The sequence below is a fragment of the Lynx rufus genome, unplaced genomic scaffold (assembly GCF_022079265.1).
Source record: "Lynx rufus isolate CCGP_SWC_20201006 ecotype Redwood Valley unplaced genomic scaffold, mLynRuf1.p SCAF_1, whole genome shotgun sequence".
NCBI classification, from domain to species: Eukaryota; Metazoa; Chordata; class Mammalia; order Carnivora; family Felidae; genus Lynx; species Lynx rufus.
In genome coordinates this window covers 19,494,372-19,508,748 of record NW_025814823.1, presented here as the reverse complement: position 1 = coordinate 19,508,748, position 14,377 = coordinate 19,494,372, and the positions used below count along the sequence as shown (strand labels likewise).

General features: G+C 52.9%; 1 protein-coding gene across 1 annotated transcript in view; it reads right to left on the bottom strand.

Moving 5' to 3' along the window:
* Nucleotides 1-736: 736 nt before the first annotated feature.
* ATP7B (ATPase copper transporting beta) overlaps nucleotides 737-14,377 on the bottom strand; it is a 75,553-nt gene continuing 61,912 nt past the window's right edge. Inside the window, exons 14-23 of the mRNA XM_047074753.1 lie at nucleotides 13,220-13,414; nucleotides 11,111-11,293; nucleotides 9,677-9,845; nucleotides 7,867-8,010; nucleotides 6,441-6,583; nucleotides 4,590-4,793; nucleotides 4,374-4,491; nucleotides 3,807-3,909; nucleotides 3,064-3,202; nucleotides 737-1,885 (exon numbers count right to left, since the gene is read on the bottom strand). Of these exons, the coding sequence (XP_046930709.1) occupies nucleotides 1,703-1,885; nucleotides 3,064-3,202; nucleotides 3,807-3,909; nucleotides 4,374-4,491; nucleotides 4,590-4,793; nucleotides 6,441-6,583; nucleotides 7,867-8,010; nucleotides 9,677-9,845; nucleotides 11,111-11,293; nucleotides 13,220-13,414 (1,581 nt within the window). The 3' untranslated portion in view covers nucleotides 737-1,702. The remainder of the gene's footprint in view (nucleotides 1,886-3,063; nucleotides 3,203-3,806; nucleotides 3,910-4,373; nucleotides 4,492-4,589; nucleotides 4,794-6,440; nucleotides 6,584-7,866; nucleotides 8,011-9,676; nucleotides 9,846-11,110; nucleotides 11,294-13,219; nucleotides 13,415-14,377) is intronic.

Below are 14,377 nucleotides of genomic sequence, written 5' to 3'. Positions count from 1 at the left end.
CCACAGAATCTACAATGAGAGCAGCATTCTGAAGTGATGCAGTTTGTGTCAGTGACTTCACAAGGTCTATCTCCCTTTTTGGGAAGGTGACCACGCGTCCCAGTTTGCTGGCTAGTGTCACTGCAGGCCGGCTGGCCTGGCCAAGTATTAATAGCGCCTCCTTTCACTCTTAAAAGTGTCCTGGTTTGGATGATAAATTACTCTGTCACCTCGGCCTCAGCTGGAGCTCGCTTGCGCCCCGCTCGCCACCCCAAGATGCCCACAGAGCCTTCCCAGCAGAGCCCCTTGGTCCAGACTCTTCGACTACTCCCCCTGCCCCGCTCCCTTAGGGCCAAGGGACCCAAAACACATCTCTCCGGATTAAAACACGTGTGTCTGATGCAGCATTTTGTTGACAATTCTTCTCGATGAGAGAGATGCATCTAATGGGGCAGATCGAGGCCCGTGTCTGGCCCGGTGGGACAGATTCCTGGATGGGGTTGCCCCCCAGGGTTCTCTCCACACACCGCCAAGGCAGGCCCTGTATCCAGGAGAGGGGCCCACATGGTGCCAGGGGTGGCACATCAGAGGGTCTGGCCACCCCCCACGGCCTCCACGGTGTAAAACCCTGCCCTTCTGTGCCCTGATGAGGCAGACCAAAGCCGGCACCTTGCAGAAGTTCTCAGTGAAGACGGAGCCACACTGGCCTCAATTATGCTTCTCACACACGCGGAGCCAGCAAGAGGCAGACTTTCAGATGAATAAAAATAAACTTTATTCTAATACAGCATGGAAAGTTTTTGGAATAGGGACTGCTCTTATCTGACGCACACAAAAATCCTTACCCCTTGAACATCTAAAGGTTACATTCTGTGCAATTATATAAATATTTTCATGGCCATATACACATGATGTTTATGGTCCTAAAAGCCTTTGAAAAAAATCAATGCAGTTAGATTCTTTAGACAATGATTAACCTAGTTAAGAAAACAAGAAACACTCCCAAGCACAGCCAGGAATAAAGGAAGGGAAGAACGGGAAGGGGCCTGGAAGGAGAGGAAGACTGAAAATGATAGAGGCACTACAGAACCCTGCACTTGCATTTTAGAGGGCAAGACCCAACAGAATGGAATCATATGCGAAAATGGAAACAGACCATCCAAGGAGAAGGTGAGGAAGTTGACCCCACGGTCAAATTTCATGCCCAGTTGATAACAATGAGTGTACTGCCTGGCAGCTTTGTTCTTCTGAGAGCCAAGTGCCCTTTTCCTATTTATTCTTACCAAACTGATATTCGGGTGGCAGCGGCAATAAAGAAAAGACTTCAGCGCCAAGAGACATGGCTTTGGATCCCCGTTTTGGCAAGCGTGCTGGCTGTGTGATCCTGGACAGGATACGTAGCCTCTCTGGGCCTACTGCCCCGCCTATAAAATGTGGACAATAGTATCTACTTTGCTGGTATGCTGGGAGGATTAGAGGTAACCTATAGAAAGTGCTTATATTGTCCCTGAAAAATAACTGATACTCAATAAATAAAATTATTCTGTGTATGCGATCAGGGCTCTACCTTAAAATTTATTTCACCCTACTCGTCTACTCCCATGTAGTTCTGTCAACTACCACCGACTTTAGAGTCTAAAACTGGCCCCATTCCTGCCCCACCACAAAGAGCCACTCAAAGTGTGAAAGACTTTCCCTTGGGGAAGGTGTGGTGACTCCTTTCCTAAGGCACTGACTCAGGGTGCAGAAGTAGGAGCTCATGGAGAATAACTGATTTCCTCTGATTTGGGTATCGTTGTTTGCTTGGAGTTGCACACCACCAGGGGCACGCCTGGCAGGAGTTCTGAATGAATGCCACGAGGTGACGGTCACGCAGCAGACCATGTAATTTGAAGCTCCCGGAGGCCTGCAAGGAGGTTCCTGTGAGCGCACACACCTCCCCGTGGGACACCCATTTCAAGCACCACAGGCCTCCCAGGGTCCCAAGTGCCTGGACCCCACAGGGAGCAGAATTTCTCAGGTCTCAGGCTCTGAGACCCTCCCTCCAGTGGGGCAGCGACAATCCACAACAGCAGGCCATTCTGTGGGGGAGACAGCCCAGTGGGTGCCGCCTGTGGTGCATGCTCCCGCCCCACGGGACTCACCACTTGAGCTGCAGCAATGAGAGAACCACAGACACGGAGGAGGCCACCGTGGCCGCTGAGCACGTGGCCAGGACTCTGTGGCCAAGCGGCACACTAGCGAGAAAGAAAACTCTCCTCGACCTGAAGAGAAGCATGGCAGGCTCTCCGGCCAAGCATGTGAGGGAGCAGAGTCTGGCAGAGGTGCCCGGGAGCAGCAGCAGGGATCACTACGGCATCAGCCATGCCCTCAGAGACCGGGCAGGGCTTGGTGGGGGGGGGGGGGGGCGGCACATCCCCAGCGTGAAGAACAGAAAAGGAAGAGACCGTGCCGGCAGAAGTCAATGGGGTGCATTTGAGGTAAACTGCGGTCTCAGATACTCGATGCATGTGGGTCTTGTAAAAACTCATGGCTTTTCATGAGTTTTAAGGAAAGGCCCAGCCAAGTTTTTGGTCCTTTTACAAGCAATCATCCCAAACACAAAAGCAGAGGCCTGTGTGGAGGGCTGGCTGTCCCCTCCTCTGCGAGAGTCCAGCCACGTTCCCGATAAGCCCGTGCCAACAGCAGGGTCTGGCCAGGATGCCTGGTCCCTGTGCTAGTGGGATCTAGGCAGGGTGGGCCGACCCAGGGGCCATGTCTGGATGCGGCACGTGCTAGGAGAGATGACCAGGAATGTCCAGGGAGCGGAAGTCCCCGAGGCCGGACAGGAGCCTCATCCGTCTTGCTGCTGGTGCCACACTTGACCAGCCCGAGCCCCGTCTACCAGGAAAGCCGGCCCGACTATTCAGCAAGGAGATCGAGCCCCGGGACCGTCCCCGCCCGGAGCTTTCAGATGCACTGCTCCTCATCTCTGTCATTCAGGAGCAGAGACCATTTGTCCCCATTGTCGTCAGCCCCAGCACTGTGCCGAGACAGCCTGTCCGACTTCAGTGAGGACAGAGACACCTGGCTGATGTAGCTGACCTGGTCCCAGGGCGTGGCCCTCGGTGAGTCCCGTCGCCGGTCATCCATGCCAACGTGCACGCTGACCTGGGACGCAGTCAGGGGCTTCATGCGGCCCTGGGCCTGGGCCTCATACCTCTCCAGGTCGGGCTTCTTATAGCTGCAAGGCAAGGATCCAAGAGCATTTGAGACATTGTGGACAGAGGCTTTTTTTTTTCTTTTTGGAAACTTGGCAAAGACCTCTCATCAAAGTCTTTCAATAACATACAGTATCAAAACCTCATGGATTTTAAAGGGGAGGGTATTGAGCTCCTAGGATTCAGGTAAAGTTCACCTGATTCAGAAACTTGCTATCTAAATGCCTGGCACATAATAGGCTGCCATTAACTTTTGTTAAGTGAAAGCATGAACAAATATCTTTTTCAAAAAAGATAAAATAATAATGCACGAGGATCCCACGTCTACATGACATTTCCACGTCAACAACTCTTGAGCCGACTAACTATAACAGCCGAGCATGTGATGATGGCTGTGAGGTGGAGAATTACTCACTCATGGTGCTGATGAAGCCATTACACACACACACACACACACGCACACACACACATGGCTTCACCGTCCTGTCTTTGCCTCAGGTGCGCTGGGAACCTGCACATGGCACACATCCATCCAGCCCAGGAGGCAGAGGGAAAGGGGTGGCTGGGTGGAGGGAGAAGGCTTGGGGGGTGCCGCCGTGGCACATGCTCCCGCCTCCAGGGACTCACCACTTGAGTTGCAGCGACGAGAGAACCACAGACACGGAGGAGGCCGCCATGGCCGCTGAGCCCATCCACGGCTGTAGCACGATGCCGATGGGCATGAAGACCCCTGGCCAAGGGAAGGACGACACTCACGCCACAGCCCAGAGGCGAGGGGCACCGCTTTGGGCTGCCCACTGTGAAGTTCTCCTCCTTGGGGTGGCTCAGAAGCCCCTGCTGCCACGTCATGACCATGTGCCAACAGGCAGTCTCGGAGCTGGGTAGGGGTGCCGCCAAAGGGACTGGGCTCACCCACCCACCCTGGCCTTCCCGGGACGGTCCCCAAATGGCATCGCGGGTTTCAGGAGGAGCTCCAAGGGAGCAGGGAACCCCAGGGACCCTCTCTGCAGCTTTCGTTTACCTTTAGAGACTTATGAAGCAGAGAACATAATGAAACCAAACTCTTTCTAAAACGCTCTGGCAGCCAGTGAAGCAGGTTACCCACTAGGCTGGCAGGAACCCAGCAGGCAGACAGAAGCCTGCTGTCAAAGAAGCTGGAGTCAAAGGTCAGCAAACAGGTGAGAGCCACCCTACCTGCCGCGATGGGTATCCCGATCAGATTATAAATCAATGCCAGCACCAGATTGAGTCGTACTCTCCAGACGGTCCTCTTGGAGAGGTGAATGCTCGCCACCACGTCGAGCAAGTCGTTCTGTAGGAGGAACACAGTCAGTCAGGAGCTCTGTCCCATGGCCCTCACCGCTCCCATGACCTGGACAACAGGGCGGGAGAAGACAGAGCCAAGCTCACTCTGATGAGGACAACATCAGCAGCCTCAATGGCGACATCTGTGCCTGTCCCGATGGCAATGCCCACGTCGGCCCGGGCCAAGGCCGGCGAGTCGTTGACCCCATCTCCCACCATGGCGACTCTCTTCCCTTCATTCTGGAGCTCCTGGACCTTGGCCACCTTGTGAGAAGGCAGCACCTCTGCAAAGACTTTGTTGATGCCAACCTAAAGGGAAAGGAAAAGAGAAGTCAAGGAACAAATACACGACACCTGCTGTTGGCAAAGGACGGTGAACAGTAGCAGAAATGTGTGAGTCATCTTCCCCCGGTCCAGCCGATGACGTCAGTCACCAAACCCTGAAGATCCCAGGGCATTCGTGCCCATCCTGGTGCCCTCCCCCACTTCCACGGAGGCTTAGGCCCCTGCGGGTCTCCCTGCCCACCTCCCAGCCTCCCCTCCCCCTATGCCCACCGTGGTCTTCCCGAAGCAGCGGTCAGCCGATCACACTACTCTCCTGCTTAAAGACTTCCAGTGGCTCCCACTTCCCTTAGGATGACATCCGCACTCCTCGGTCTGCCTCCCGAGGCCCCCCCTATAACTGGTTTCTGCATGTCTCTGGCCTCCTGCCTTGTGGCCCAGCAGGCCCAGCCTGGACTCTGCCCTGTTCAGCTCCTGGCAGCTCTCCAGCCCACTGCTGGGGAGCTCAGGCTGCCTGCTCTGTCCTGGATCCGTCAGCTACCCTTTCTCCATCCCTCCCCCTTTTCTTCATCTGACCACCCCTGCTCAAGCATTTCCTCCCCTGGGAAGGGGTCTCCAGCCCTTGCCAGGGCGGGGGTGGGGGGTGTGATCTGGCATCCCCCACATGTCCTGTGCACTTTTCTGCTGGAGAACTGAGCCCTCAGTTCAACCCTGGCCACTGGTCCACCCTCCCCCCAGGGCAGTGAGCTGCTGGAGGGCAGGTGCCCTCTTCACTCTGCTCTGTGGCCTGTCACATAGGTGGTGCTTAGGAAGTGCTTGCTGAACTGATAAATGATTTTTAACCAGGAAGAGGCATGGGTACTCAACAAGACCATCGTTAGCAAGGAAGGCCACGTATAGAGAGGTACTAGGGCTTCCCTTATAGGAAGCAGTTCATTTTCAAAAACATACACTTTACACCTCTTTGGGGAGGCTGTGTAATTTTTAGGAATTTGCACCGGAGCCATCGGCCTGGGCGGAGTCGGGCGGACAGGAAGCAGTGCCTAGGAGTGAGCGTTGCTGGAGAACTGCCCGTGACCCAGCCGTGTCGGCTGCACACGCTTGGGAAGAGCTGAGCTGGGGCACCCAAGTGGCTCGGTTGGTTGAGCGTCCGACTTCGGCTCAGGTCGTGATCTCACGGTCCTTGGGTTCAAGCCCCACGTCAGGCTCTGTGCTGACAGCTCGGAGCCTGGAGTCTGCTTCAGATTCTGTGTCTCCCTCTCTTTCTGCCCTTCCCCACTCATGCGTACACACTCTCTCTCTCTCTCTCTCGCTCAAAAATAAACATTTAAAAAAAAAAGAGCTGAGCTGACAAAACATTCCCTTAAACCCAAAATCTAGAAAGTTGTATATTTCAACTCTCAAGCCATGATTTTTTCCCCCCCGTTGGAAATACAGATGCAGAGGACGTTGGAATTGCCTTCTGCAACGGCAGCACAGTGGTCTCCCATGGGATGCTGCACAGCTTGGGCCAGAGCAGAGCATGAGGAGAGAAACGCACCCAGCACGGGGAAAGACCAGACGCAAGGTGGGGCACTGGATGCGCTGGCTGTCGCTGACTTTTCCCCCTCAAACTGCTCCAGTGGGCTTAAGATCAATTTGAAAGGGGGAAGATCCCCGGCCCCCAGCCCCCACCTGGGTGGCAATGGCTCTGGCCGTCTTCCGGTTGTCCCCAGTGATCAGAACCACATCCACGCCCATGCTCTTCAGCGTGTGCACGGCCAGGGCTGCCTCCTGCTTGACAGCATCCGCGATGGCAATCATCCCGCAGAGCACGCCTGCAGGGGACACCCTCGGGTGAGTCCTCAATGGCGGGCGCTGGGTGGCCCGAGGGGCAAAGGAGGAAAGAAAGGAGGCTCCACTACCGGTGATCGTTTCTATAATGCAACATCACATGCGAAAGCAAAGCACCGAAGTACAAAACATAACGTGGCCTTGATTCTGCATTCTTAAAAGTTACCTACATTTGTAGATGCATACAAAAGTCTGGAAGGAACATGAAATGCTAACAGTGGCTCTCCGAAGGCTAGGATAAGGAGTAATTTCATTTTCTCCTTTAGAGTTCTCAGAATCTTCCAAATATTCTGCAAGGAACATCTATCACTTTGCAGAGTGTCTGGGCCATAATAACGCAATGCATGTTAGCTATCGTTTTTGGAACACGAGAATCGGAATGAGTACAATAAACGCTACTTAAAAGTGATGAACGTCCAAACAGAAAATCAGTCCTTCCTATAGAACGCATCTCTGTATAACTTTTTTGTTTGTTTTGTTTTGTTTTGTTTTGTTTTGCGTGAATCTTCGGATCCTGAGGCAGGAAGGCTTTCGAGGACTGGGGTGTGAGGGGACAGATGCGGGCGAGTGGTGTGACAGAGGGCACGGCCCCTTCAACTGAGCAGATTCCGATCTGAGGAGCTGAGGGGACTGCGGGCTTATAAGGACTTTGGAAAGGGCATGGTGGTGTGAGCAGGAGAAAAGAGTGACAGAGGACATATCTGGTTGAAGCAGTAAAAATGAGAATAATTTATGTTGCTCATCTGCATACAGTTTCACTTCTATAAGAGAGAACACCAGCAAAGGAAGATTCCAATCCACTGAGGCGTGAAGCCGCGGACATAACCTGAGGACTGAGACACATGCAATCCTGGAGAGCTCTGTGGAGCGGGGCAGTGGGTCTCGCTACTGGAGGGCACCCCGCGGCTAACCTTCCCGGACAGCAAACCGCGGCTGCGTCTGCAGTGATGGGGGAGGCGGGTGACCGAACGTCGGGCTTGGACGGACGCAGACAATGATAGCGAGGGCAGCGTAGAACATAAGACCAAGGAGGCCGACACCGCCTCGCTCTGGGTGTCGGGGAAGGATGGACACAACGAGAGAGACACCTCCAGACCGAGAACGAAGTGAAAAACTGGCAAGGCAGCCTTTTGGGCTATAGAATTTAAATTAACAGACAGGAAAATATATTTAAAAAAAAAAAACCCGAAAAAGTCTATTTTTGCCAGATAGCCCTAAGAAACTTCGTTTCTGAGAGCAGAAGGCAGGGGTGGGTGGGGCATTTTACCATCAATGGCCACCAGGATGGCTGTCTGGCCTTTCATCTCGTGATCTGTCATAGTGTCACTGATGTCGCTGGAAATGGTTAAGCCGTTGCGCCTCATCCATTCGCGGTTCCCAATCAGCACAGAGAAGGTCTGGGGGGTTGCATCTGTTCAAAAGAGTTTGTGGTTATTCCCAAAGAGTCCAATTTTACTGTGAGAAAGGACTAAAAACCGTGGGATCCTTTGAACAGCAGAATGTCCTTTCAACCGTTCTGAAAAACTGTACCTAGTAAGCCCCTCTCGTAGCACCATCCTTGAAGGACCAGGGAAAAAAGAGTAATTAATGTGTGGAATGTGAGCGTGTGGATTAAAACGGGGTGGATTAAAAGGTACATGCAGTGTGTGTGAAAATGTTATGAGCCCATTAACCATTAGGTAGTGTTCTTATTTGCCTTTAAGAGGTATCTGCTGGTTCTTTTTCTGCAGAGATTTGAAGCAGCAATTGTAGCTTGGTACAGATGCCTGACCCAAGGGGCATCAGCAAATAACTAGTCTCTATCTAGGAAATGTCTTAAAGGTTTTCCTCCTAAAAGTCTAGGTGAGTCTTCCCCTGTCGCCTTTTTTTTTTAAAGATTTACTAAAAAAATTTTTTTTAATGTTTATTTATTTTGAGACAGAGAGAGAGAGAGAGAGAGAGAGAGAGAGAGAAAGAGAGAGGGAGGGAGGGGCAGAGAGAGAGGGAGACACAGAATCCAAAGCAGGCTCCAGGCTCTGAGCTGTCAGCACAGAGCCCGACGCAGGGTTCGAACTCATGAACTTCAAGATCATGACCTGAGCTGAAGTCGGACACTCAACCAACTGAGCCACCCAGGCGCCCCTCACCCTTTTTCTTTTTAAATGTTTATTTATTTTTGAGAGAGAGCGCACACACACACACATACACACACACATACACATGCTGGGGAGGAGGAGACGGGGACAGAGGATCTGAAGCGGGTGTGCTGACAGCAGTGAGCCTGATGCGGGGCTTGAACTAACTACAAGATCATGACTTGAGTTGAAGTCGGACACTTAACCTACTGAGCTACCCAGGCACCCCCATCTCCTGTCACCTTTTAACTCTGTGTGCCACTAACTTAGGTGTCACCACACAGACCAGTCCCCGGAACTAAATGGAAGGGTCACCCTAGGGTTCTAAACTGCTAGAAGGTGGCAGGTGGCTTCTAGCAATATGCATTCCCAAGCAAGACTGAACTACCAATGCACTTAAGAGAGAATACTCGACACGGGGTTTTGGGGTTGGGAGGGTTTCTACACTCTTACGGCGGTGGCTAGCAAGCTATGCTTAGAGTCAGAAAAGCCGCTATTTGAAGACAGCTGTCGCTCCACGCAGTACCCCTTCTTGGCTTGGGCAGACCATTCCCCTCTGCATTCTCTGCCGCCAGCTCTGTAAACACGACACATCCCGTCAGAGCTCCAACGCACAGGAGGGAGACGGGAAGGGCAAAAGCAGAATTCCCATCTGTCTGCTTTGTAGCTTAGGAGAAGACCCACTTGGGATGAAAAAGAGGAGACTCAAGATTATGGGTCGCAGAAACAACCCTCTATGAATTTCAGTAGCGTCAAGCCTCAGATGCATCAGAGAACACAACAGAGAAGCCACAGGTCTTCCTGGGGGAGGCGGGCATGCGGCACCCCAGCCATGAGCCACCCCCATCCATAGCAGGGGACCCAGCGGTGCTGGCCCGGGCTCCCCGGTTTGGCACGCCGCCACCTGAGCCGGCCGGACCCCACCCCTGGCAGGCCGGGCAGAGAGACGAGGGCCAGGGGTACCTGTCTCCTCAGGGACACCGCCAACGCCATTCGAGACCCCAGCCTGTGTGCTCCACTGGCGCTTGCCGTGGGCCAGGATGCCCTCCACGTTGCTGACTTTACAGCCAATTCCGCAGCCTGGCACCGCCTGGAAGTCTGTGCAGTACCCCAAGGTCTCTGTTCCCAGCTCCTGTGGAGGCAGGGAGGGAGGGGAGGTGAGTAGGAGGGAGGACAGACCCGGGAGCGGGGCAGGAAGGCACAGCACCAGCCAGAACTGAGGGGTAAGCAGGACCGGGAAGGGGAGGAGACGGACTAGTAACTCTGCAATCCCTTCTCTTATCCGACACTGACACTATGATTATTAAACTGATGCCTCATGATACTGGACAAAGGGCAGACTGAAAGGAGAAGAGCAGTTCACAGCAAATGCCTCAAATTAAAGGAGGTGGGAGAGCAAAAAGAGGAAAGATTATTTTTATGTTGCAAATCATTTCATGAAAACGATGGAATGGGGAAATGGTAACAGAGCCGCTCTGAGCCCAGCAAGAGGGTAACCACCCCTTTACAGACCCTGGGGGACGAGGACAGTGGCAGGAGAAAGGACTGAGGAGCTGTTTCATCTGGGTTAACTACACAGCAGAGGAGGGCTGAGAGAGCACAGCTCATCCTGAAACATCAGGAGAGAGGGGACATGGTGGTCCGAAGGACCCTACACAAAATGCCAAAGGAGATTTCTGGAAGAGTCCCTGTCCAGGTGGAGCTGTCCGCTTTTCCCCCAGGCATCCACACCACCTTTCTACATTCACATAATCCTATTCGCCCAGACCGTTTAAAATTTTTCGGGGCAATATTCCGGCACATCCCGCTGCCTCTATGTTTAGACTGAAAACGGAAAACTACACAGGCCTTTCCTCTGGAGAGGTCGAAGGATGACCGCTTCCCCATTAACTGCCAAGAACCCACGGGGCGTTTCGCTCACTGCTGCTGGTTCCTCTCCATTTCCCCGTCCCCAGTTGAGGGCTCCCTCCTTGCCTCACCCCGACCCCTCATTTGGTTTCGTATCCCTCTTGCACTAAGTGCTCGTAAGGGACCGAACTGTTCCACCATCTGTCCTTCCCACCCGACCACCAGCTCCCAGAGCACAGAAGCTCGGTACGATCTCAGTAAATGAGTGTTAACGCTGAACTGCTTTTGTGATAATCTGGCAACGGGATGAGGGACCCAGCGCTGTGAGCCGTATCTCCGACCTGTTGCTCCGCAGGGGCTGCTGAGGGGTTTCTGGACCCCACAAGCCAAGGCCTCCCGGAAGGCAGCTGACTCCGGTTACAGAGGCCAAGGAGAAAAGGCCTGTGAGGAGGAAGGCGCTTGGAGGCTTCCAGCCCAGCCGGTGACAGCAGGGGAGGTGGAGGGGGGGGAGGGCGCGGGGCGGGGTGAGCAATGCCCAGGTCGACATACCTCTTTACAGTACTTGGTGACTGCCACACCCAGGGGGTGCTCGCTGCTGGCCTCCGCAGTCCCCACCACAGCAAGAACCTTCCTGAGGGGCAGCGTGGCCACATCCACGAGCAGGAGGACCCTCATGACCTTGGGGACCCCGTGGGTAATGGTGCCAGTTTTGTCAAACATCACAGTCTTTATCTGCCAAAACAACCACACCTTGGTGACCGCGTATACAGATGGAAGGGACTTGAAGCGTCCACACAACCTGGAGGCAGAACTCCACTCAACTAAGCTCGAGTGAGTAACATCCCTTCATGACTCCATTAACTCAATCCTCCACGGTCAACCCCGGGTTCACGCACTCCCGCGACAAAGACACTGTCTCCCTCTCAGTCCAGCTGGAACAATCCGCGCTGTGACTTAACCCTTGCCAGGTCGAGAGCCAGAAGTTGTCACTCCAGTGTGACAGGAGATGGCATGGCACCGTCTTCTGGGCAATGCCACCACGCACATCTGTCCGTGTCAGCGCCCGGCAGTGTCTCTGCGGCCGCCTGAGAATAAGGCGCTCACACTGCAGCTGGAGGGAGGGGAAGGCGGTGCCCCTGGCCATGTAACCAGCCACCGGAGCCACTTTCTCCGCCTGTCCCACTGGGTCCGTGGTCCCCACGGGTCTGGGCTCTGCTGGTCGGTCCCTGTGTCCGCGGCCACAGCCCAGCGACCCCTGAACTCCACACTCCCCCAGGCCCCAGGCCCCGTCGAAGGCCAGCTGCTCGCCATGCCCAGACTGCCCCACAGGCCTGGCTCTCCCTCACTTAGCAAACAACACTCAGCTCTTTGTTTCTGATGCCGAGCGCCAGCCTCAGCAACGCACGTAACTGCTCTTCCTCCAACAATTCTTGCCGCCTTTCGTCCCTCCCTCCACTCTGCAGGCACAGAGGTCTTCCCAACAAGTAACCCAGTTCCATCCTGCGGGGCTTCAGACCCCTCCACGGCCCCTTGTTGTTCTTGGGGTTAAGTTCCGGATCCAATCTGGAGTTGACAGAAACTCCCAGGCCCTGCCTTCCCTGCCTTGCTCCCTCAGCAGCCTCTTCTCCTGTCAGTCTCTCTCTCTCTCTCATTCCCTTCTGGTTCCTCATTACTTACGCAGCAAATAACCGCTGAGCGCTTCTGATGTGCCGGACCCTGGGCAAGATGCTGGGGACACAACGGTGAGAAAAGAGTTCCCAGTCCCTGATCTTATGGAGCCTATGTTAGGACAGTACAGCCTCCCCAGGCTGTTCCACTGCCAGAACATCCTTCCCAACCTCCGCTGTCTGGCTCACTCTGGCTCTACTGGTTGGTCCCAGGTGAACCCCCTGTACTTCCTTTCCTGCCTCTGCACCCACTCACCCCCAGGCCGACACACACAAGTGCAGGTTGGGTCCCTGCTAAACCACCCTGCCAGCCTCACACGCTCTCACAGATTTGTGGTCTGCATACTCCACACCTGCCTCTCCCACTAACGTGTGAGCTCCCTCACAGCAGAGGCCCATGGCCATTGCCAGGGCCTCGGACAGGACCCACACACACAAAGTAAATGCTCAACAAACGTAAATAAACAGAGGGACGGAAGGTTAGGGATGGGCATGTTGGGCCGAAGAAAGATTCTTCATAAACACGGCTGCTGACTATTCCACTCCCGGGAGTGAGGATCCCTCTGCTAATCACATGTTTGTGCTCCAGTACTGTCTGAGCCCGGCTCCCCGGGTGTGAGTCCCAGCTCTGCCAAAGCTGTAGGCCTTTGGGCAAATTGCCTCACCTCCTCCCGCTGTAGCTTCCTCATCTGCAAAACGGGAATAATAAGCACCCACCTCAAAGAGTTGTTAATGAGACGAAATCAATTTGTATTTAATCTTACAACTCTTAGCTGTTGTTGCTATCATTCCCAGTCAGTCCTGGCTTTCTGTTTTATTTAATTAACGGAGTGCCCTCGAGCCTCTTCCAGGTTGTCCTCTTAATACAGAATTTAAACAGATACCATTTTCACGAGGACTAAGTTTCAAAAAAAAAAAAAAATCACACAGCAACAGCTACAAAGTCATTCCAGCCAAGACCCCAAAGGACAGGCAGGAGAGCAAGGCCAACCTTGTGGGCCATTTCCAGAGGCTTGCCTCCCTTGATGAGGATGCCATTCTGGGCGGCCACCCCGGTGCCCACCATGACCGCCGTGGGTGTGGCCAAGCCCAGCGAGCAGGGGCACGCAATGCAGAGCACCGTGATGGATGTCTGGAACGCAAACCGGATGATCACCTCTGTCTGGGAGATGTGCTTGTTGGGGGTCTGAAAATAGGAAACAGATACAGGCAGACTGAGGGTTAAATGAGGGATCCCACAGACTCCTAATCACATGAGAACATTTCAAGGCAGGCAGGGGGACCTGAGTCTGTGTGACGAGCGGGGGTTTGGGAAACATGGTGCGTTCCACTCTGCCTCAGTGTTGTGTTATCACATGGTTCATTCACTGTTCCCCAGCCCAGTTTTCCAACCTGATCCCACAGGCTTTCCTCTGAGAGAGGCATGATGAGAGGTATATGAAACTCTGCTGGAGGAAGGAGCATGGACTCTAGAATCAGACTAGGTATATCCATTTCCTGGCCCTGACACTAATTTGACTTCTCTGGGTCTCAGCTCCCTCACATACAAAACGGAGACAATAATACCAATAATGCCCAGCTGGTTGTTACAAGGGTTAAATGAGATTATACATATATATATATATAACATATAAATGTGCATTGTACAATATCTAGCAGAAGAAAGGCACCTAAAAATTGTAACTATTACACTTTCCATATTACATAGTAACAATATTACATGTTATTTTTATCATTCTTATGAAAACTTTAAAAAATCATAGATCTCTAAGGAATCTACCCTAAGATGATAATCATGCAAGTGGCTAAAGATACAAAGATACTTATCACAGTGTTTTTTATAATGGCAAAAAACTAGAGACAACCCATAGGGAATGAATTAAATTGTGGGTATGAAAAAAATAATTGTGGGTATGATGTACATAATGGAATATTATGCAATTGTTGAAATCATGATGTGTATCTATCCTTGCTGACATGGAAAGACATCAGTAACACTGCTGGATAAAAAAAAGCAACCACAAAATGGCATGTGTTGTGACTGAATTAGTGTGAAATTATCTGCCCATATCTCTACATAGTCCTTCAACAATACTGGAAGGATGTTCACCAAAGTGCAAAAAACTGTTACTCCTAGGGACGGGATTTG